At 39.2% G+C, this 21,810-nt stretch overlaps 2 protein-coding genes across 2 annotated transcripts; one reads left to right on the top strand and one right to left on the bottom strand.

Moving 5' to 3' along the window:
* Window positions 1-323: 323 nt before the first annotated feature.
* gas2b (growth arrest-specific 2b) lies at window positions 324-10,370 on the top strand (the record flags this gene model as incomplete). The annotated part of the gene is made up of 7 exons (XM_079339702.1): window positions 324-546; window positions 1,351-1,460; window positions 2,061-2,202; window positions 3,521-3,584; window positions 4,333-4,879; window positions 4,980-5,087; window positions 9,850-10,370. 7 exons carry the CDS (start codon window positions 324-326, stop codon window positions 10,054-10,056), a joined length of 1,401 nt encoding a protein of 466 aa, XP_079195828.1. The 3' UTR covers window positions 10,057-10,370.
* A 3,360-nt stretch (window positions 10,371-13,730) lies between these two features.
* Window positions 13,731-21,334, bottom strand: tmem276b (transmembrane protein 276b). The gene is made up of 4 exons (XM_079339921.1): window positions 20,648-21,334; window positions 17,041-17,154; window positions 15,406-15,543; window positions 13,731-15,175 (listed from the first exon to the last, which is right to left on the bottom strand). The coding sequence occupies exons 1-4, from the start codon at window positions 21,042-21,044 to the stop codon at window positions 14,928-14,930; spliced, it is 897 nt and encodes a 298-aa protein (XP_079196047.1). The 5' UTR covers window positions 21,045-21,334; the 3' UTR covers window positions 13,731-14,927.
* Between the last annotated feature and the right edge of the window lie 476 nt (window positions 21,335-21,810).

Genomic DNA, 21,810 nt, shown 5'->3' with positions numbered 1-21,810 from the left:
CACGTATCAGCGTCTTTCTAAAAACAATCTTAAGCCGATGTAGAATATCCCGTTTTTGTTTGACGGTTCTCCATCACAGCTCAGTAAGGGCACATGTCTGAAAAAAGAAAGAGAAAACTTTTCCCTTTAATGAATGACTTCAGTAAAGTCGATTGTTTGGTGAACTTCAATTGGTGACCCCTATAATAAGTATTACATTAAGTATTTACAGCTTCATTGTGCATTTCTATGGAGTGATCATTAATAAAAACACTGAAAGTGCTAAATAAAACATTTACTATTTTGTCCTCCACAGTCCATCAAAGACCTGTCAGATCTGAAGCATGAACAGCGAGGTGGGAGAGATGAACCCCAGCCTCGACGGTTCTCTGAGCCCAAGGATCTCGACCGGGTTGGGGATGACTTGTCTTCTAAGTCAAAAGTACAGACACTCTGGGCCCGGCCTCGCCAGTCCTCAGGAGTACAACCAGTGGCTGCCAAACCGCCATGACGCCAGCCTGCTGCCCATGAAAGAAGACCTGGCCTTCTGGCTCAACACACTCATGGGTGAGAAAAGTTTTCCTCATTGACCAAACGCAGATTTAAGGTGTATCTACAACATCAAAACTCACTTCAGGCTGTTATTTCTCCCAATTATCTACAGATGAGTAAACACTGATAGCTGAGAAGCCCCTGATACACAGAGGCTTTCGTTTTATGAAAAGAGGCAAAAAGCTGCTGTCACATTAAACACGGAGCCACATTAACCTACTTATTATCTCAAATCCTTGAAATACCTCTCTGTGAGGAGAGCGGCGGCTGGAACTCCAGGGAAAGCAATGTCGTTTTCGACTTTACTGCTTTGTACAACGCTCTGTGCTTGCTGCAACATGTTGAAAGATGTCTGGAGGTGAAGTGACAAACACTTCTGTAGGAATGTAAATGATTATCAACATATAAAACACGGTTTTCTGTTTCAAGATGACGACAAACAGTAGTACGGCAATGTGGATCTATTGTGATATCTGCAAATATGAAACATTGCTTGGAAAATCTAACTGGAAGTAAGCTGCCAGTGCTCTCTAAAATCAAAATATTTTAGTGTAAAAAATGCTGTTTCTTTGTAATTTTACCTTATGCTTTACATTCCTAATCTGTATTATTCTTTCCTCACCTTAACAATCTGTTCTTACTTATTCTGGAAAAGCTATTTGAGTGTTATTTTTGATTGCTTGATTGTGTTTTAAGATAACATCTAAAATAAGCATTAAAAAGATCTACTTCTTTGTTCATGAATATAAAAAAAAAAAGAAAGAAGTTTGTCGTAGTAACTATGAATAACTGTACATGATTCGGTGTTTATGTGTTCAGGTGTGGCCCTCACAGCCGACAGTCTGATGGAGAGGTTGGATAACGGCGTTTTCCTCTGTCAGCTGGCACAGCTGCTTCAGGAGCAAATGGTCCACACCAACAATGGCAAGGTGCCACAAAGCCATGCACACAAACACTCACAGACATACTAAAGAAAGGATTAGAACAGTCACACAAAAAAACACAACCATGGCATTTTTCATGCCAGTTTTCTTTTTTTATGTAACTCAATGCGATGCCAAATTGGATCTGGACTGAAGTTTGCAATGTCAGTATATGATGGTGCATTCAGACATTGTCCATGTATGTTCATGTTTCGGATAAGGTAGCCTTACCTAGACGAAGATGGTGCACCTGATTGGTTTTACACACAAAATATTCTATTTAAGATGCGAGCAAGAAGAAGTCTCCCCTTTTTCTTCACATGCTGTTATAGCAAAGGTACAATATTACCATGAACAAATCATTTCATTTATTTATTAAATAGGGACAATGCAATTTATCATGTGCTGCACAGAGAGTTTATAGCTATTGCTAGTTTTTAACTCTTGTCCCTAGATGGGCTTTTAACAAACAAACAAACCAAGTATATATGTTTACAGATTTAAGATACAATTTAAAAAAGGTGAACACATTGATATTTTCAGTAATGTTTCCACTTCAATCTCAATCCCGATATTTGTATTTTTGTGTGTTGAAAACAATCATAGCCCTTCATGAGGAGAGTGATCCACTGGCGAGCCGATGCAACCTCAGGATCGTTTTTCGCCCGAGACAATGTCGCCAACTTTCTCTACTGGTGTCGAAAGATCGGCGTTGATGAAGCTTATCTCTTTGAGTCAGAGGATTTGGGTGAGTTAAGAGTGGAGATTACATTTTACATAATATGGAGTAAAAAAAAAACACTCTCCTTTCTTTTGACAAATAAAGATCTTTTGTGAACATATAAAGCCTCTCTTTTACAGTGTTATTAAAGTCATTACATTTTTTGCAAGCTTGTCCTTATGAGGTCTAACTAAAAAAAACAAGTCATGACACATTCTTTTTCAGACAGTTGTCTGTATGAGAACATCATGTCCCTTATATTTCCTCTTCAGTCTTTCCATTCCTCCTCAGTCTCTTTATCGCTGTCGTGTTGGTGACAAGCCTTTACACCCTCTAGCTATGTTTGAATATATGAAATCAGTAAAACTCGCCATTATGTGTCTTTTTTTGTCCAGAGAAATTACATTTTGCATCTTTTTTTTATTTCACAATAAAAAATTGTATATCCTTTTTTATTAGCATGGCCCAATACAAAAAAGAAATAAAAAAAATAGTTGTTTTAACTGAAAGCTTCTCCCCGAAAAACATTAACATGTATCAGTTAAAAGAAAAACACAAAAGGAAATATGGAAAATTGTAATTTCAAGATGCTTAATTGTCCGGGAATCTAAAGATGTTTGAGACTCTCTGTATTATTTCTAACGCACACCCCTGAATGCTAGTGTGAAGGTAAATCAACATGCTAACAATGTATGCAATCATTAAAAGTACACTTTGTTTGATTTGCACTTCTAACTCAGGCATGTCTACACAAGAAAGCTTTTGCATGAGAATGATAATGGGCAGGTAAATCCACACAGGCAGACTAATCTTCTTCACTTTCACTAATTGAGAGATGGGGAGAGTGAACTCACTTCACATACTGACACGCTTCAGCTTTCTGCCTCACTGACATGAAGACAGAAATGACAGTTCTTTTTTTCTTTCTATCTTCTCCTCTTCCTGCTGCAGACATGATGTGATGGTGGATGTCAAATACAGGTGAATGAAATCAAACTTGATTTATTTTCATGCATGGTAAAACGAACAGCGTTTGGTACTGAGCAAGTACTGTTTTTTTGTGTTCTTTCTGATACAAATTGAGTACACTTACTCTCTTTTTCATGCATTATAAGAGCAGTGAAGGTATGAGGGTGATTTTGCTTCTTGCCCTCATGCCCTCACCTGCACATGCAGAGCCCACAGGAAGTCTTGCATAGCTTTGAAAACAGAGATGCACAATGAAGTGCCCTTTCTGTTTAGACTTTTGGCCGCTGTATCTCAAGAAGCATCTTTATTTACAGATGAGTAACGTCTTTATTTCTGCCCCTCCACCCTCTTTGTATATTACTTGTTCTGTTTGAAGTCCTCCACAAGCAGCCTCGGGAGGTGTGCCTGTGCCTGATGGAGCTGGGACGGATTGCAGCCAGGTAACCCTAAACCTAACAAGATAGCAATTAGCTTTATTGCAATTTACCTTATGTACTTCTTTTGACCATTTTTTGGTCACTTTTAAGCTCCTCATTGTATGCATATGCACCCTTTTTCTTCTTTTCTACTCGCTGATCTTTGTATCTCCTCTTCTACGCACGAGCTCGACATCACTGTAAGTGAGGGAAACCTCAGTGTCTTGCAAGTTAAAAGTTTTGAATTGAATTAAATAAACAGCATTTAGTTAAGTTATTGAAGATTTTTTCTAAAGATAACTAATTTGAGTGTTTATCCACATGACCATTATTTACTGACCTATGCTTTTCAACATGACTGTTAGCTCATGATGTAAACATGTATAACTTTTAGCACCCTAAGCTAGCAGTCTTCTTTATAACTTATAAAGGATGCACGATATCTTCCTTTTTTTATAGCTACTTATATTAGCTGTTTACTCATTCTTTTTAGATAACTATTTCAACCATTTGCCCATTACTTTGACAACATGTTTTACTTCTTTTCACTACTTTAAGCCTGTTATTAAAACCCTTCATCCATTGGTTTTATCAAACTGTTTAAAACATTAATCTGTACTTTCCTATTTCTGTTTTTTATGTGTGTCCAGTAAATTAAGACTCTACATACTTCAGCAATTTGATTCACTTTTTTTTTTTGGGGGGGGGGTTTATTAATTTTTCACCCTCCTTCTGATTTGCTTTATATATATTTTTTAAACCTCTCTTTCAGATATGGAATTGAGCCTCCAGGGTTGGTGAAGTTGGAAAGAGAGATAGAAAGGGAGGAGGCTGGGTGTCTATCTCCATCATCCCCTCTGCCCTTCTCCTTTTTTCCTCCTACATCATTGTATTCACCGTCACAGTCATCCCTTCCACAAACCCCGTCTCCTCCTTCTTCTCCTCCTCCTCCTCCTCCTCCACCTGCGCCCCTCACTCCCAGCACAACCTGTGTGTCTGAAACCCCACTTGCCTGCATCGCGTCTGATCTTCCATCAGCCACAACAAACCCAGCACCTCCATGTTTACCCCCTCCTCTGCCCTCTAACCCGTGTAGAACCACAGCCTCAACACAAACACCTTTGTTCTCTTTATCCTGCACCAACAACACATCTGTTCCGACTTCACCGTCAGTACCCTTACCAGTCCAAACACTGAACCATCACACTCCAGCTGCTAAAATCCCCATCGCCTCCCCACCTGCAACCAAGACTCCTCGCTCCTCCAACAAATCTAAGAGCTGGAGGAGTAACGGAACCCCCAACATTTTGGATGATATTGTGTGTATTTTACTATGACTCAAATTGAATGTATTTGATCTTACAGATTTTAAAAGTGTATGTTTTATGTTTAACCTGGATTTTCTCTCCCTCTGTCCAGGTAAGGAATATTATTGAGAATCCCCCCTGCAGCTGTCCCACCAGGTTCCTTGTTCAGAAGCAACCTAAAGGCTGCTATCGTGTTGGAGACAAAGTTCTGTATATACGGGTGAGTGGTTGAGGCAACCCTATCCGGCCCGCTCTTTCCTCTGGTTTAATGATCATAAAGCTCATTTTCTGGTAGTGAAACAGAACAAATGAAAGCTACAGATACAAAACATGTAATTTATCAACCAAATCTAATGACCTAATGAAGATGCATCATTGAAGGCAACACATGATAAAATCCGAGGTGTGAAGGCAGTCGGGTTATTAATCAACGGCTGAATCAGCAACAAGTGCAGAGTGTCAGAGGGACTGGTTTACAATCATTTGCAACGGAGACGTACGAGCCTTTCAGCCTCCCGGAGTCGTGCACCACCCGTGTGCGTCTGTACAAAGGCTTGAGAATGGCCTTCTGGGAGGCAGGGTTGCTTGGCAACCAATGGTCAGGATACGCTCGGGCTGACAATGATTTTATTCAGTACATAGACCTTTAGGAAAGAGTTCGAACCTGAGGGAGAAACACGTCTCTTTCAGCGCGATTTTGTAGATAAGACCGTGGTGTGCAATTCAAATGGCAGCCCACTCGGGAGTCCTAGTGCACTTATGTTGGAAGGGTTTGAACACAAGAAGGTTTTCTATCCATACAAATGAATATAATAACAGCGTCAGTGTTCAGAAGATTTAATGCATATTGTAAGAAGTATTTAAAAAAATGCATTGAATCTGGAACTTGTTAAACTCCATTTATAGTTTTTTAATTGTATTGCCCATCCACTCTCTAAATGGGAAATCCATCAGTTGTCACTCCCAGCTTGCTTACAGAAAAATTGCAGCTACATTCTGAAGTGCTGACAGAAACATATTTTTACTGGCCTTATACTCGCCTGCAGGCACAGAACAGCTGTCTCTCTGCAACAGCCCTGTCAATCAGGCAGGCACACACGTTTGAAAAGCAGATCAAAGAAAAGCAATAAAGATGAAATAACCAAAGCTGGTGGTTAAGTCATGTTCAGTCACGAGACAGAAAAGATAAAGTATACCTTTATTGTCATTGCAAAAATGTGTTGTGCATCACCTAAACTTTATTAATATTTTATACATGACCACATGTTTTCAACCACACACACACTTATATAACAGTCATAAAACAATTAGAGTAGTAATGAAACAGTGCATCTTGTTTAGTCTATATGTTTTTTTTACATTATTGCTGATTAACATATTAATGCACATTCAATGTTATTAGGTCATGGAATGTTGTTGCACATGAGACATAACAGCATTTTTTTATTGTGTAAATAGTTTGAACTCTTGTCAGGCATATTCTTAAGACAATGAAGTGCAGAAAGAGAAAAAGTATTTGTTTTTTTCACTTTCTTGACCGTTAACCTTTTTTTTTTTTGCTCGTCTTACCCAGACAACCTTGCAGAGACAATTCCTCAACATAAATCCATTTGTCACTGTTAAGTCGTAATTACTAGTTTTTAGACTTGCACTGCCACCTCCCCTATTCAGTCCTTTCTGTATGAACAGGGAGCTGCCGCCCGTTGACCCTGACTCCATCCATTACCTTAAAGCACATAGCTACCTACACGTGTGCAGGGAAACGTGCTGTAATCCTCAATTACCATATAACATGATAACCCTGTGCAGCTCCTAGGAGAGCATGCCATTCAGTGTGTACAGACCTTTTTAAAGAGCAGATAGTATTGATTACTGAGACAGAGTCATTAGTGCGGGGGTTTAATCAGTCGGCTTGTTAATGAGCGACTGAGCATGACCGCCCCTCCTCTCATGTAAACCCCCCCCCCCCCCCCCCCCATTCCCTCTGGAGGGTATTCAATCACATCGGCCTTGGAGTGCTCTGCCATTCTTTGGTGTTAAAAAAGAGGACGGCTTTTCTTTCTTCTCTATTTCCAATTAGGCTCTCCTCCAGCTTTGTGGCAGGGACACTGTCTGACCGTGTGAATGGAAGGAAAAGACATTCAAACACCTCACAATATCAAGTTGCATTAATGCTGTGTTCATGATGCTTTCTGTATGAAAGATGAGCCTGTAAAAAAAAAAAAAATGAAAGCAGCTTCTTTTGAAAGTGAGTGTTACCTGAGCAAAATCAGCACCAAGATAGGGGTTATGAAAAAAAAAAAAAAAAAAACTTTTGGCAGACACTCCAGCAAGCATTTTGTCTTTTTCAAATGTCTTTAAACAAAATATTGACTCCAGAGAAGCTCCGAGCTTTTTGTTCTGTTAGCAACCAAGACCTTCAAAAAAACAGAAAACTGGGAAAATTAGAAGAATGATAATAATTCTAACACGTTAATTCTCTTTAGTTTATAATGTTTATATCTCTCCCTGTCTTCGTTAGGTGAACACATGTTAAGTTATGCTAATTGGCACTGGGCAGATATTATAAGCAGGATTGCAATGCACATTTTTAGGTTTGCAAGTATTTTTTGTGACTTGAGATAATTTTCCAGCTTGCTCCTTTACATCTGGACATGAATATGATCTCTGCTGCTGATATCGTGGCATTCTGAATGTATGAACCTGCTGGTGGCGCTGAAGCCAGCAGCTTAACAAGGTGTAAAGGATTTAATGTCTGGAAAAAATATGTCTACACCATTCAATTTCTTAGAGCATGTCATCCAAGAGTTTCAGAGAAATATAACAAGAAGCCCAAATGATTCATCTCACTATATAAATATTAACCCTGTGAATGACAAAACGCTGTATGATAGTAGATATTATGTTGGACAAAAGTGATGCACTGCTTCACCAGCATGCATTATTGTCTTGCAGCTAGCATTTCCAAAGCAATCTCCTCATTTACAACTATTCACCTCAATCATCTATACTGTCCAAAATCAAAACAAATAAAACAGGAAAAATAAGATCATTTACCACTGTAGGTGCATTTGATTGCCTACAGCCTTATCAGTTTGTTGTCTAAAACAGAAATGCTTTGTAAAGAAACAGAACCCACACCAGGGTAAAATGTTCATGCATCAGCTCATACACTGTAGTGCTCCTCAGTCTGACTCTGTACTGTAAATTAAGCCGGACTGACTACACTCCCAACTAACATGAAAAGCAGTGGATGTGGCTAAAGCCTGCCTCCTACTGGCAGGTGTTTAAATGACACCTCATCCCTAACAGAGTATGCTCATGCATCTTTCAGCAGGAAGGAAAAGATGGAATCAATGGAGCTGCCAGGGAGGACACAGGGGAATCTAGACGCTGGTTTATGTGCTCCAGACATAGCACACTTTGTACATAGAGAGACCAGGGGGTGTAGAGACAGAAATAAAGCAGTCTGCCTGACAATGAGGACTTGTATTGAAGAGTACAGAACAAAAAGAGATGTTTAGTATGTGGAATCATCAGTTTGGTGTGTTGGTTTGTAGCACACTGGATGTCCCTGCTTCAGAATAAATAGGATGTCATAGGATGTGACAAAATAGAAGTATAATCACCATATTAGATGTGTTTGAAGTCAAACTGGAAAAAAGCAGAATATAATTTATTATTAACACTGTAAGCATGGCATAAAAAATAAACGGAGAACATGCTTTCATCAAATAAATATGTAAAATGTGTTCATAAAAATGTTAAATGGTGGATAAATAAGGCAAGATAAGATGGATGTTATCGATAACCAAGAGGTAAATTCATTTGTTAAAGCAGCCCTTTCTAGAGAAAATAAAATATAGTTAGCAAGTGATAAAGTGGAAATATACAGGGGTCAACAAGGACTCAAAAATATAACTAGTATACACCCCAATATACACAATGTACTTAAACTGTCCATTGTTGCTGGACTTAATTGTACTCTATTTCTCTAGAAAAAAGATTTTTGGTGCTGAGGATGTCAGACTTGACCTCTGTCAGCCTCGACATTTTAATCTGCAGCATGACAGCTGAGGCAAACCATGTCTGGGCTTTCCCTCTCTCGCTGGCTGTGTGTAAACCTGCCTATGTGTGCTTGTGTCTGTGCATGTGCCATTGATTATCTCATCCCACACATGTGACCCACACCTCCCCACATTAAAAAAGACGGTATCTGCTTGTATTATCACATCCTTAATGGCTTCGTAATGAAGGGTTTTTTGGCGATAAGGCAAGAGGGGGCGGGGCTGGTGCTGACAGGACAACGGATGGCTTTGCAAGGCCTCCTGGGAATTTTAATGTCTGCTGGGAGTTCTGAGGGCTGAACTCATCTCTATTTCTCCTTTCATTTTTTTTTCTCAGCCAGGATTTATATTGTGGTTGTTGTTGCCATGGCAGCCATTGGAGGGCTTCAGTGAAGGATGTGTTGATTCAGACAGAAATGACCCCTGCAAATAAGCACATAGCCCCACTATGACGAGTTAATGATTTAAAATAAACTGTTTATTAGGTGTTTTGTTTTGCCGATCTGTGTGGGTGTGCCATTGTGCGTCACTGTGTGTATGTGTTAATGCTAAAATGTGTATTATTCCTCTGTGTGTGTGTGTGTGTGTGTGTGTGTGTGTGTGTGTGTGTGTGTGTGTGTGCTCAGCTGGTACCACAAGGTGTTGTTTCATTTGGTTTAATGAGATTTTGACAAAGCTATCCGGGAGATCATTTGCCTTTCATAGCCAGACCTACAAATGCTGGAGAAGCTTGTAAATATTAGATTGGTGCGTGTGTGTGTGTGTGTGTGTGTGTGTGTGTGTGTAGAGGGGGTAAGGGAAGCTGCTTTTCATATAATTGAGAATTCATAAACATCCCTGCCATACCTCAACCATAAAATACATGCATGCTTTATTTCTAGGCTTCCTTAACTTGACTGTACTGTTTGTGTGCAGATGCTGAACGAGCGTCATGTTATGGTGCGTGTAGGCGGGGGCTGGGAGACCTTCATCAGTTACTTGCACAAACACGACCCCTGCAGGGGAGGAGCAGCAGGTGGGCGATCTGAGGTCAGAGTCTGCAGGAACAAAGTGAAGCCGCCCAGTCTGAACACCTCACCTGACAGCTACATGGTAGTGGGTTCCCATTACCGCAAGAAGTAGAGTCGTAGAATGGCTCGCTTTTTTCTTACAAGTGAACATTTCACTTAGTCAGACCAAACTGTACAAGGTTTTAATGCCGTTAGCAACTCAAGTTTAAGTTCTCTAATCTAATAGATATCTGTGTGAAAGCTCCAACCTACTCTGAAAGTGTTTCATGACTGTATATATCTAACATTTAGTGGCTTGATGACGTATATTTTACAGACTACGAAAAAATAATCTGCAGAGAACACTTTTAAAGTCTTGGTTTTTATTGAATGAATGTCAAGTCTATACTTAAACATAATCATCAAATAAACTTCTCCAGAAAGATTTCGTTTCGTATATATATATATATATAATCTCTTATGTATGGATGTATCTACTGTATATGTATTCAAATGGATCAAACTGTCATGTTTCCAGGGAGCATAAAGTAGTTACAAAAGGTTTGATGAATGCAGTTTTATAGACTTATACTAGAGGAAAGTGTTGTTGTTGTTTTTTACATTATGTTTTGATGAAATAATTGGTCCACATTTGATCATTTATTAAATGATGGATGCAAAAACCTCTTGTGTATTTCTTGTTTTTCATGGACGTTTACATTACAGGCCTGTAGCCGAGATTTCATCACCTTATCCTTAAAACGGTGAAGACACCATGAAGTCCTCCCTCTAGATGGCACCATGTCCTTATGACCAAAGGCCTCCCCCTCCTCCATGCTTGATTGGAGGAAGGGACTGTCAACAATTATCATATGATCCTATCTATCCTCTCATTCTTCTTTTAGTTTGACCTTTTGAATTCCATAAACCTAAAAACCAATATGTTACAGCACAAAACATAAAGCTGTCTCCATGTGTTGGTGAGTGACATTTTAAATTAAATTTTTTCCATATTACGTGATGAAGAATTAACATCTGGGAAGATTAAAAGCAACAACAAATTAGTAATTATGTATTTTTATTTCATTAAAATAAATAAATTAAAAATGGACACAAGTTTGTATATATTGAAAGAAACTAACTGTAATGAGATCATGCAAGACAGTAATGTCTTTATAGTCCCCACAAAACATCTGCAGTGGATTGAACCAGTAGAAATGACTTGTAGAAAATAATAGCTGTGCTACTGAAACATGTGCCACTTGAAATGGTGGCGGTTTTTCACTGGGCACCTCTCATTGCACAGAGTACATTTTTAAGCTCCTCATGTAACACAGGAAGTCGCCACTCATGGGGGATTTTACAGCAATTGAAAATACATGGTTACACTGTGTTGACCTCAGTTGATCTGTAAAGTACATTATTTTTATCGGCCAGTAAATCCTGCTACTGTGTGCTACTGTGCTTCTCGAGTGGAACTCAATGCAATCAATCAATCAATCAATCAATCAATCAATAAATAACAAATCTTAGTTCAAAATTGTTCTGTTGTTGGTTTGGAGTATTTGAGATATGGGGTTGGAAATATGTGCTTTTGAAATTTTTGCTTGTAATACTTTCTGTGGTGGCACAACAGTACTGGAAAGAGTCAGACTTTCCCTCCTATAATACACAAAACACTTGTAATAATTGTGTAGAATTGTGCCCCAATCCTAACAACAATGAATACTTGCACCAGTACATTACAGCTTCCTGCATCAGTAGTACTTATATTACTGTGCATCAGTTTGGGTTTAAACTTAAAACTTTATCAAACTAAAACACCAAACAGCATTCTGTGAGTCGCAGGACATCTGAGAGTACACAGACTCAGAGTCTGTGTACTAACCATAGATATAAATAATGTTATATTTATGGTATGTCCTTGATCCTGGTATAAATATTTTCACAAAAAGAACCAAGACCAACTGACCCTAAACACACAACATAGTATCGACCCAAACCGTTTGTAAAAGACACAACAGGGTGCTTATTACATGCTCTGATCATCTTTTGCTCCCTTTTTGTGACCTTGCAAACGTAAAATGTTAAACTTCACTTGCTCAAACTTAAGGGTTCACAGAATTTTATGAGACCCAGCAAAGTGCAAAGATTCAACAAGACACTGAAGATACAGTTTTCAATCATGCCTCAGGTATTTTCCTGGACCTCTGTAAAGTGGAAAACCTCCTGAGGAGGTTGATGGTGATGGTGAAAGGACTGAACATCACACACAGTGTTGTCAATACATATTATAACACCTTTTTTTTTTTTTTTTTTAAAGAAATGATACGACGTAGCTGATAGAATATCTCATGACTCATCTCCAGCATTGACATTTATAAAAACTTTTTAACACATGGCTGTTATATTCTTGGATCATGAAATGTAGTTATCTTTGAAATTGAAGAACTAAATGTACTAATGAGTCGGATGAAATAACTGAAGATTGGCTGATGAGAGTTATTTTTATCCTCATGTATAAGCACATGAATAAATCCTCTTTTCATCAATTAAACCACTGTCATACCAGCTCTACTCTGATTGAACATGACCCATTCGGACACAACAACTCATGTTTCTACTTATACACATTTCAAGAAGAGTTTCACACATGAATCCAGAGCTAATTTGAAACTGAGCTTCTTGTTTAATATCACAAATGTACTTCTGAGTAATAAGTAATGTACTTGAATTCACTGTTTTGATGTTTCTCAAAATATAAATACAATTATGGTTGCACATTACTGTCCAACACTTGAATCAGGTTAGATCCTACTGAACTAAACTTGTCCGTTTTCAATTAAGCAGTCGGATACCCCTGGCTCGCACCAGTTCTAAGTCAGCTGTATTAACAAATGACAATCAAAGTCAAAGGGAAATGAAAAATGCCCTTTTATAACCCTTTAAGATCATCTATCATATTGTTCAGGTTTTCCACATTGAAAGGCCAAAACTATCCAAACAAATGCATTTCTTTGTAATCTCAAGTCAAAATCCATCACATATTCTTCTTCTCTTAAAGCAAACAAATGTGTGCTGTCTGAATCTTGAACCATCTAATTGCAACCTTTGATATCTTGACATCAATTGATCAGTCAGAGCTCAAATGAATTAGTTTGCAAGTTAGCAATAGCACAGGTTGCCAGGAAGTTTTCAGGGAATTTGAGGAGCTTCATAGTTAAATGTAATTCATTTGTGACATTAATGCTGCCTCTGATCCTGTGACACTATATGTCAAGATACAGAAGCTAGAAACTATTGAAATATAATTTCATCTCGACTTCAAAGACACACAGTTTTAATACACTGTTTTTAAGAACCTCTCTAAATAACTATTTGTGCTTGTTCCACATCAGACTTTGAGGTCTTTTTAATCCTATGATTGAAAAAGACAAATTTTGAATAATTCCCATGGTCCTATTTCATACTACATTAGACTCCCTATTCCTCTATGTAAAGGGAATGAAGTAACCAGTCCTTAAACTACTGGTCAAGAGATGAGACAACAGCTGTTGCACTCATTAATGAAACTGTGGATTTGGTACATTCTTAATATTCAACTTTTAAATAAAAAATGTTAAATGTTTTTCGCTCATTTTTTCCCCAATTTTGCACCATAACACAAACATCCATTTTCTTTTGAAACAAGCATAAGAGAGAAACGCCTCCCAGGATACATGGAACTATGATGTCTCAATCATTTAAGTTATCCCCCAAATTCTGCCACTTTGATTTTGTCAGTAGCTCTTTAAGCTTCTGCTCTTTAAGCCGGACATTACTAAGTTCCTTTTCTGCAGATGAGGGTTTGGACTGCAGCTTGTGCTTTTTTTCAGTAGGTTTTTTTTTTTCTTTTAAAAATTGCTTAACTTGCTCCTTTTCAGAATATTACACCAAAAAGGCAGACCCATATTAAGGATAAACTGGAGGAACATCCTTCTCCACAGATAGATTTGTGCTATTTTGCTCTTGTCAGATTATGATTTAGTTGTCAGCAAACACCCACATCAGCTCTATGAGATTGGTGCCACGAAATACCTTCATGTTGCTGAACCCAGTAAGGGATTCATGCAGCTAGCATCCTCCTATTACCATATCCTCTCCACACTGTCAGCCATCATCACCTCTGAACAAACAGAAAACAAACATTCTTATTCAAATCTACTTTACACAAACAATGATCTGAATCTACACAGAGATGCATTTATACATATAGAATCTTGAAATCTAAAGAAGGTTTTGCTTTTCAATGCAAATTGACTTTGTATTTTATCGTATACTGACCACACTGCTTGATGCACTTTGTGCTCTGCAGAGGTTGCAGACATTCACCCTAGGGCTCATATTTCACATCAGTTAGTGTGCTACACACAAGATAGCAATGGGCTGTCAATGCCAGATTTTTTTTTTTTTCATCAGGAACAATAACACAGCACACATCACTTGACTGAAAGAGGAATGCTGACATGATGCTCTGGCCTGATGTTTTGCGTATTTCTTCTGGAGGATTGCTCCCATGATTCATTCAGAGTAATTGAGCATGTCTGGAAAAGCATTCGCTTGTGTGTGTGTGTGTGGGTTTATGTGTGTTTATATGTGTGTGTGTGTGTGTGTGTGTGTGTTTAAGAGAGCACCATTTTAAGACAAATTCTCTTCAGAGAAAACAGTCACATCAAGATCGCCATAAAGTCAGCCTCTCAAACATCCCCCAAAAAAGTCTTATTTGTGCTATAAGAGCATTACTGCAGGTGTCACTCTATGTGTTCCCGGAGGTCCAAGATCAGGTGTGTGAAGTTTGTTGTTGCTCTGCTCCTCCTCAGGCACACTGAACACTGAAGGGGGGATGGCGATGTCTAGGGTAATGTGAAGTGGTGATCAGACATAAAACTGTTTCAAAGTCAAACATCAAGGTTGGAAGGGTGTGCTTTGTGCGTTCTGTGGGTCAGTCGCTTCCCCACGCCTCTGTCACACGGTTCCATTCTCCTGCCTGGGCTTGTGGGTTGTCGTGCGAGAAGGTGTGCTCAAAGAGGGCGCCAAGGTGCAGAGGAAGCCGGCCAGCAACGTGAGGCCCAGGCCTCCCCAGGCACAAAACATGGACCAGCCATAGCCATGGCTAATGTCCTCAGGTAGGCCATACATGTAGCGGGGGTAGCGGGATAACTCAAAGTTGATTCCTGCCACACATGTGCACAGGGAGATGATGCAGCATGTTCCTGTGTGAACAGAAGAGACAAAAAGTGACTTACAATGATTCATTTATGAAGCTCCAATATGTACTCTTCGTCTTACTGCAGGACAGGCTTTATGTTACTGCGAGACATTGCTGTACTAATTAAAGCCAAAACGAAGATGGTCTGAGTTGTTACCAAATAAGCACAAAGATTTTATAAAAATGGTTGATGTCTGCATGTTCGTGTATGCATGTGTTCTGCTCTCACAGTACCTCCCATGAGAAAGAGTAGCCCAGCTACATATTGCATGAGGTCATGCTGCTGGCAGCATCCCAGCACTCCGATGATCCAGCCGAAAAGAATGATGGACACGGCCATTCCCACAAAGCCGGCCGTCATTCTTCTTAGATCTGCAGACAGAGACAAAATCCCCATATCAACTGAATCAATTTTTTTTTTTACAAACAGAAAATGTGTAACAATTATTCATCAATGTGGTAAATCCAGAATCTGCATCTCCATTATCCACGGCACATACTGTACTGTTACTGTACTGTAGATGTTTTTGACTAACTTGTCAATAAGTAGTTAATATTTTTGCTATTGTCAAAGAAGCCACGTGATTGAACCAAGCAGCATGCTCCGGTCTTAAAAAATGAAGCCAATGAGGGCTGCTAAACCAAACAAAAAGAAAAAAGGAAAAGGCAAAGAAAAATAGAAATTGTCTCGGAATAAATGTTAACAAAAACCACATATTGAACCCAAATATTCATAATTTCTTTTAATATGAAGCTCATCATTTTTATTATAATAAAAATGTACCTATAAGAAACTTAACTATCTATAATAAAACCATATATATATATATATATATATATATATATATATATATATATATGATATAATGACTGAAGTATAAACAGATCTAGAACTGAGGAGACTTCAAGATTATAAACCAGAGGTGTGGATAAATAAAAACAATACATGTACATGTTCATCGTACAGCCTGTCTTAACTAGAAAATATCATTGCAGATTAACAGCAACAATTTATTTACGATTAAAAAGGAAGTTCAAAACTGATAATCACTTTAGATGTTATCTAAGGTCGAGCAACGCCTTCATTCTATCTTTTTTAATCTCTCTTTGCAAGGATATTGAGTAAGAAATACAAGCCAATCCAGCAGAGATTTAAGAGAAGACTGTCAGACTGTCTGACCCGATGTGCCCAGTTAAGCTCATCTAAAGCCAGCGGCTTCCTAATAGTGATGACCTGATGATAACCCCTCCGCTCAAGTCTAGATAGGGGAGCGAGGGGTTTATGAGGTCAGTGATAAATTCAGGCGCGACAGGCAGATGTGCAAGTGTTAATTGCAATCTCTCAAGTAATTTAGAAACTTACATGCAGTCATGGTAACATGCAGCAGTGTGAAAAACTGTAGATCAAGTACTGACTTACTGATGATGAAGGAAATGGACATTTTTTTTAGCTACATGTATACCTATATTACACTAAATTACACCTATCCAAGAGGGTAGTTATGTTTCTGAATAATGTGACCAGGAATAAACACACAGTGAAAATAAGATAGGGCCTAATATAGTGCCCTGGGGAATGCTAAAGTTCACACTTAAGTTTAGATCCAGTAAACAGAGTTCAACGAAACACTTGTATGCAATGGGAGCTTCTCTGGAGGACGAAAGGTCCTTTCAGCATCAGTATTATTTGAGTCTATTTCATAACTAACTAAAATTGCAAACAGCAGCATTACATAGTTTGTTTATTGCACAAGGAGGTAGCAGAAAAAGAAAAATGGTTGAACACAACAGAAGGAAGCGACAGACGCTCAGTGACAAACCAACAAGTTTAATAAACTCTAATAAGACATGGAAACACTTCAAACTCACGGAGTGCGTGCCACTCATCCTGTCGTATGGTCTTTGTGATGTTGACGGGTAAATTTTTCGGTAGGATGGAGGAAGAGTAGTGGTACTTGACTGGGGTACATCTTTGAATGATACCTGGCAGGAAAGATAAAAACGGTAACAATTACAAGAGGTATTAAATAAAAACGTGTAGGTAAAATCTTATAATGAGCCATTAGCCACCCTTGAGCTTATGAAACAAGGCCTCCAAACATTGTGAAAAGTTTCATATTCATTTCACACTCATACGGAATTCTAATTTGCTGAGATGGCCTTATTAACCTCGTGTTTTCAACCACTTCTACACTGTTATTAAGAGGGATTAGAAACTGATACATAATGTGGATTTTTCTACCAAAGGCTAAGCAAACAGCACTAATCTCCTATTAAAAGTAAATCCCTTCATAATAATGTGATGGTCAGTGCAATAAAACCACATTTAAAATGTGTTTTCTGTCTGACGTGGGAATAGTTTCTCAACTTTGGGAGCACAAACAGACAGACAGCAAACTCTGACTTCATGTCACAGCAAGAAAATCATTACTAAACTTATCTCACATTTTAGGGAACTGGGCTTTTTCTACAGTACTTCATATTTGTAACAAAATGCTACAACCATGGCACACGTTTATTTTTGTTTTCCAAGTTGAGCTGTTTGATCGTATGATTATCAAACTTTTGTCAAAGCTTTTGTCGGATTTGTTAAAGTCTGATTTTCAGACTCATTCTCTTTGAGAGTTGGGTTTGTGATCTTTAAAGCTTTGATCTGAATGGGCTTTGTGGAGGCATCCATTGCAATTAAAGAAGAAAGATGTTTATATATCAGAGAGGCATTTCAGGCCAAATATTTCATGTTTTCAAGACAGACTGATTCATATAGCACTGATGATTTAATGGGAGTTTTGTTGCCCCAAACAAAGCTGCTTTGAACACAAAACAAGTCGAAAGTAGCACAACTTTTGTTTTTTTTGTGATTATACTTTTTTATTGTTCTTTTCCATCTTTAACAAACACCAAAACAGGAAACTGTCTTTTCTTAATGACTTGGGGGCAGGGTTGGTAATTTTCTCCAGATACACTTTATATGATTTGGGTTGAAACAATAATAGACCCTGCCTTTAAGCTTTCAACATGCTGGCTATCTAGCATTAGATCTTAACACCCGCTAGAGGTTCTGTAGATCCAGATTCTAGGTTTACTATGTGTGTGAAGTACGGTGGCATGGTCCAGGTAGTGTCATCCCAGTGATTCGTCCTTGGTTAACTGACAACCATCCAGCCTCTGCCAAATCCGCTTGAGTTCCTTGCTAAGTGAATGCATATTTGGACACAATCCTTGAAGTGTCTTGGGGGGGAATAAGTGTAGGTTGCGCTTCCAGACTTAACTTGAGGTGTCTAGCTTTACAAGTGTCTTTTAATAAGTATAAATACATTGAGTTCTGGGACTTTAAGTCATCCCCAGTGCATGTATCCTCCCCTTTAATCTGATCTGGGGTCTAATCGAGCAAAGTGAGAGGAACACCTGTTTGGCTTTGAAAATACACATTTAAATATGGGATTTTCTGTGCAAACCTGCATGGTGTTGTTTTACAGTATGCTTTAAGGAACACTTGATGAAAAGACTATCAGCTGAAAAGTGTAAACATTTTAAAACACCTTGTAAAATGCTATGAATAGATCAGCACTTTGTGAAATTTGATGCAGATCTGGAGCGTGTGATCAAATCTCTGAATTCGACACATCTACTCAGAATTTGCATCATTTTTTTCCGGATATCTTTACTACAATCACTGACATACTGTTATTTAGAGCGAACAACAAACCAAAACATCCCGTCAGCGATGACTGTTGGCCCCTCTCACGTGGCAAAACGTGATAACCCTGCTTCAATATTTATTGATCTGATCAAGGCTCACTCATGATCCCTTCAGTAGCTAATAGTGGGCATGCATCATTCGAGCTCCGACCTCAGCTTTTTCGCTACTACTATGCTGCCCAATTGGTCCCACTAAGTTTTTATAGGATAGGAAAGTACCCATCCCAAGTTATGTGAAACGTGTATCTTAAATTAATCTAATTTGCTATGACATAAGACAGCAGAAGACAAAAACAACAGTTCTAGGTTGATTTTGACGTAGCCTACTACAATGTGTTTAAGTCATTGAAGACAAGTTTTCTCTTAAACTATATGAGCAAGTGACTTAAATAAATTATTTCAAATTACTGAGATACAAACACAAATATTGCACCTAAACTGTCAAAAGGAATAAAAATGAGTTTAAAAGTCAGACAAGCCCCTAACAAGTCACTTCAACTGCTGCTAAATGTAATTCTACTAAAAGGCAGGGTTGGTCTTTTTTTTTTTTAAACTAATATGATGTTATAAGTAGGATTCCCCCAGTGCTTCATCAACATCCACCCCCTCCCCTCTGTGCTATCATTCAGCGGTATGTAAACATTTTTATTATAATACATGTGTTTTGGAGAAAATTAGCAACCCTGCCTTTAAATGAACACACACTAAATGTTTGCAACCTTTTGTCTGACTATTCAGAGCTCATTGTGAAGGGAAAAAAGGAGTGGAAAAAGCACAAGCACTCAGCAGTTAAAAACCTTGTGGTCATATGACCACACTACTTCACATCTCTCCATGTCAAGGCTTGAGTACACGGTGTGGACATAACACAACGGACGTAAAAGCAAGCACACATGACACTTGTTCCACATGTTTACCTGAGATAATGCAAAGGAAAGAAAAGAGGCTTCATAAGGCTGTTACAGAGACATCGCATTATGTGTTCACATCTGGGTCTGCTTATTGTTACTGTGAACATTTACACGTTTTATAAGTCAGTAAGTGTGTACACTGTTTGATATTTGAACAGCAGAAATTAAACCTTTGTACTGTTGCTTACTGTTTTTTTTTTCATATTGTGGTCTCACATTAGTTGCTGATTTCAGAGGTCGAACTTCAAAAAAAGTTGAATAATTCATTATTTCTATCTTTACAGTTTTCAGAGCCGGTGTACGTGTATGAAAACAGTCAACAACTGGTCTTTTTTAAAAGGTGTATAATAAGTGTTTTGTGCACAGGGTGTTTCCCTCTTTGTGGATGAGCTCAGTTTTAGGACCTCAGTGTGGACCAGGTGATGCATAAATGAGTGAGGCCTGGAATATGGCTTCTCCTTGTTGAAAGAGCAACCCTCTCAATGGGGCTTGGCCCAAAAATTAATCCAACTACATCTGTCGGTCTGCATGTTGAGGAAAATCAAATAACGCCATATAAGATTGATAATTTCCAGGTGTTGTCAAGACTGTTACAGCCTGGATTGGATACAAAACCAGACCAGCCATTATCTCAGAGAAGGACTCAGAGGAGGTTGATTCAGAACCATGGACAGCAAAATCCACAAACAAAGCACTAAGCGTGTAAGACGCATCTCGATCTCATAACTAAACCTTAACATGTATAAAAATCAGGATGAGACTGTGGTCCAGTGGCTTTTTTTGTCAGGCTAGGTGTGAGCTCACCGATGAGCATCACGGCCTGCTGCACATAACAAGGCGTCAGACAGACTGCTCCTGTTTACCTTTATAAATAAGGTCCTCGGTCTCCAGGTCGAAACCCTCGCGGTGACATTTCCTCCACAGCCCAGAGATGGTGGAGTTAAACTGCCGGTTGCAGTGAGACTCCATGGCGGACGCTGCAGCCTGGAAGTGCCGCTTCCCCCGGATGAGAGAAACAGCATCTGGGCCGTTACCTTTCCTCTCCAGGCTCTTTGGAGGCATCTGGAGGGGCAGGTTGTTATTCGAAATGTATATGTAGCCCGGGTCGTTCCGCTTGTTGGCATAGTTTTTACATCTCTCTCGGTGCCTCCTCGCGTCGGTCTCGTACCAATAATCGGTGCAAATTGCCATGGCGAGAAGCCCCAGCGCACAGAACGCCAAGCAGAGCCCTGTGCCTGTTAATATTTTCATAGCGGCCATCTTCCCCCGCTCGATGGAGAGCCCAAACAGTCGCAAGAAGGTTCCTCCGTGGCCGTGGTATTGGTGGTACCCCGTGATATGAATCACGACGGCACTCAATACCGCGCGCAGCCCTGCACGAGGAGCATGATGGTACAAGGCCAGGGGTGTCCGGACTGGATGCTGTGGTCTATTGTTGTGGTGCCCGGTGGATGCTATGTTGTTCCCACCATCTGTTATGGTACAGGAGGAGAGGGGATGGATGGCGACCAACGCTGTGAGGAGGAGGAGGTGGAGGAGGAGGAGGAGGGGAGGAGGCAGGGATGTAGTTGCGCGCTCTCTCCTCCAGGTTGTTAGAGGATGGAGAGGACCAGCTGCCCTGCGCGGATTTGTTCTGCTTGAATGGTCAAAATTTGGGTTTGGTGAACGTGTAAAACAATGGTGCATTAGAGGGAGAAAAAATGTCAATTCAACTATTAAGCTGATTTTTACATTTCTACTTTACTCTGAAATCTGAGGGAAAAGCTTTACAGTTGTTCTTATGAGTTAAAGCTCCCGCGGAGAGATTTAGGTTGGTTATGAAATAGACTAACATTACTGGAAGAAAAGAGACCATAGGAAACAGGATTTCTATTGCTGCCTATTTTTTTTTTTAAGTTTGCAACCACTGCTGTTGGGTAGCTCTCAGAAAATCACATAACCCTGCAGAAACAGTCTGTTGACATTTTCAAAATCAAAGACAAAAACAAAGTGCTCATTTAAAGGACCAGGGCCCTTATTCACAAAA

This window comes from Symphodus melops (genome assembly GCF_947650265.1).
Source record: "Symphodus melops genome assembly, chromosome: 3".
Classification (NCBI taxonomy): Eukaryota; Metazoa; Chordata; class Actinopteri; order Labriformes; family Labridae; genus Symphodus; species Symphodus melops.
Note: the sequence above shows the minus strand (reverse complement) of the source record. Positions and strands in the feature narration are given on the sequence as shown.